General features: G+C 51.0%; 1 protein-coding gene across 2 annotated transcripts in view; it reads left to right on the top strand.

The window, feature by feature from the left end:
• FRMD5 (FERM domain containing 5) overlaps positions 1–1773 on the top strand; it is a 44330-nt gene that overhangs the window by 16449 nt on the left and 26108 nt on the right. For both annotated transcript variants that reach the window (XM_025212473.1, XM_014523266.2), the window contains exon 3: positions 851–974. In XM_025212473.1, the coding sequence (XP_025068258.1) occupies positions 851–974 (124 nt within the window). The remainder of the gene's footprint in view (positions 1–850; positions 975–1773) is intronic.

The following is a 1773-nucleotide window of genomic DNA, read 5'->3' as shown; positions in this document are numbered from 1 at the left end:
CTCTTCCCCTAAATAGCGAGCGTTCAATGAATGCTTCAGAAATCTCCCAGAAAGGGCCGCTGGATTTCCAACGCTGAGGTTTTGCACGGGTTTTGCACCTTTTGCCCGTGCAGACCGCACGGCCGCATGGCCTCTCCCCGTGAATACTCCCGGTGACCTGCTTCCCGGGGCTGCGGGCCACGAACGGCTCAGAGCAAACGACTTCGAAGCAGTAATAAGTCAGAGACAGCGACCATCTGCGGGAAAACGATTCCCAAGCAGAGAGTGTGAAATTCATTGATGATCTTTTTTCTTGCATTTTTTTTTTCCTGGCTGTTAAGAACGGGCATCAGGTTTCTGTGCCTGTCTCGCCAGGAGAATACGTGAGGAGCCAGAGCGTCGGGGTGATATATTTTATGGGCCCAGCTGTATAGTTGGAAGAGATGTTCCAGCTGCACAGAGTGCCCTTCTTCGTGCCCAAAAGTTTGCCCAACTTCTCTTCCAGCTACACGGCTGGCCCAGCAAAAGGTCCCACCCTAAACCCTTCCCTCTTGACCGTCCTGGCTACCAAACTCCTCCAGACCTTAGCTCTGGCCAGAGGTGATGGGTTCATTCATTCTTTGTGCCCGTTCATTCATTGCCCCCGTCGGTGTTTTTTGTGACGTGGGCACCCGTCTCCCAGGCACTAGACTGGGACGTGCCCAACAGCCCGCGGCCGCAGGGATTTGGATTTGGGCTGCCCTTGCAGCTAGAGCCGTAACACTGCATGCAGCATTTTGCTGTGTGAACTATAATAATATCTCCAGAAAGTATATCATTTCAAACGTGGGAAGGTTATTATTTCATCGTGAATTTTTCTTGCCTTTCCCAGCGGAGATTGGGGATTACGACCCCGGGAAGCACCCAGAAGGCTACAGTTCCAAGTTCCAGTTCTTCCCGAAACATTCAGAAAAGCTGGAAAGGAAAATCGCCGAGATCCACAAAACCGAATTGAGGTAACTTTCTTCCGCGGTCGACGGGCAGGGCAGTGCTGTTCGAGGGCTCGCCTGCATGGATTCGGGCCAGAATTACCCGTCTCCTCTTTATGTTATTTTCGCTTCTCTCCTGGGTTTTCGAAACGAGGTTTCTGTGTAATGGGGCGAGTGTCTCGGTGCCGCGGCGCACCCGCTAGCCCCGGAGCACGGGGACAAGTGCTGCTGGTAGCGTTTTTCACATTGAAAAGGAAGAAAGTAGAGCTTTACAAACTTCTCAAGAAAAACTGCCAAAAAGTGCTTCGATAGGCAGGTCATCAGAAAAAAAATAAACCCCCCAGTCTTCTCGATCCAGCTTATTGTCTTCTCCTTCTGCCGTCTTTAAGATGAGGTTTAAAAATGGGGTCCAGGCATTTTGTAGTCGTTAAAGACCGGGCTTTGAGGGGTCTCGGTGGAGGGCTGGGAATATCATCTCCCAACGGTGGGATGTCATTAGTTTGCAGCAGAGACGTGGGGCTCGGGCAGCCGGTGCAAATGCAATATTAATAATATCTCCTTGCTGGCTTTCGGCCAGGCTTGGAGCAGCCTCTGGTTTTTGCTGAGTCTTTGAGTCAACCCAATTTAAGCTGTGATTAAACATCCAGGACGCTCCCCAACCAGGCAGCGGCAGCAAACGGGTTTCTCCCTGGGTGAATATAGTCTGCCATCACGTGCCACCCTGGATGGACTATTATTCCCATCCTGGTTTGAGATGAGAGGCACCCTAGAAGAGAAAGCTATCCTAATTGTAGTATGGCAGGGGCATTATAAAAACCGGATACTC

This window comes from Alligator sinensis, unplaced genomic scaffold (genome assembly GCF_000455745.1).
Source record: "Alligator sinensis unplaced genomic scaffold, ASM45574v1 scaffold407_1, whole genome shotgun sequence".
Taxonomy (NCBI): domain Eukaryota; kingdom Metazoa; phylum Chordata; order Crocodylia; family Alligatoridae; genus Alligator; species Alligator sinensis.
Note: the sequence above shows the minus strand (reverse complement) of the source record. Positions and strands in the feature narration are given on the sequence as shown.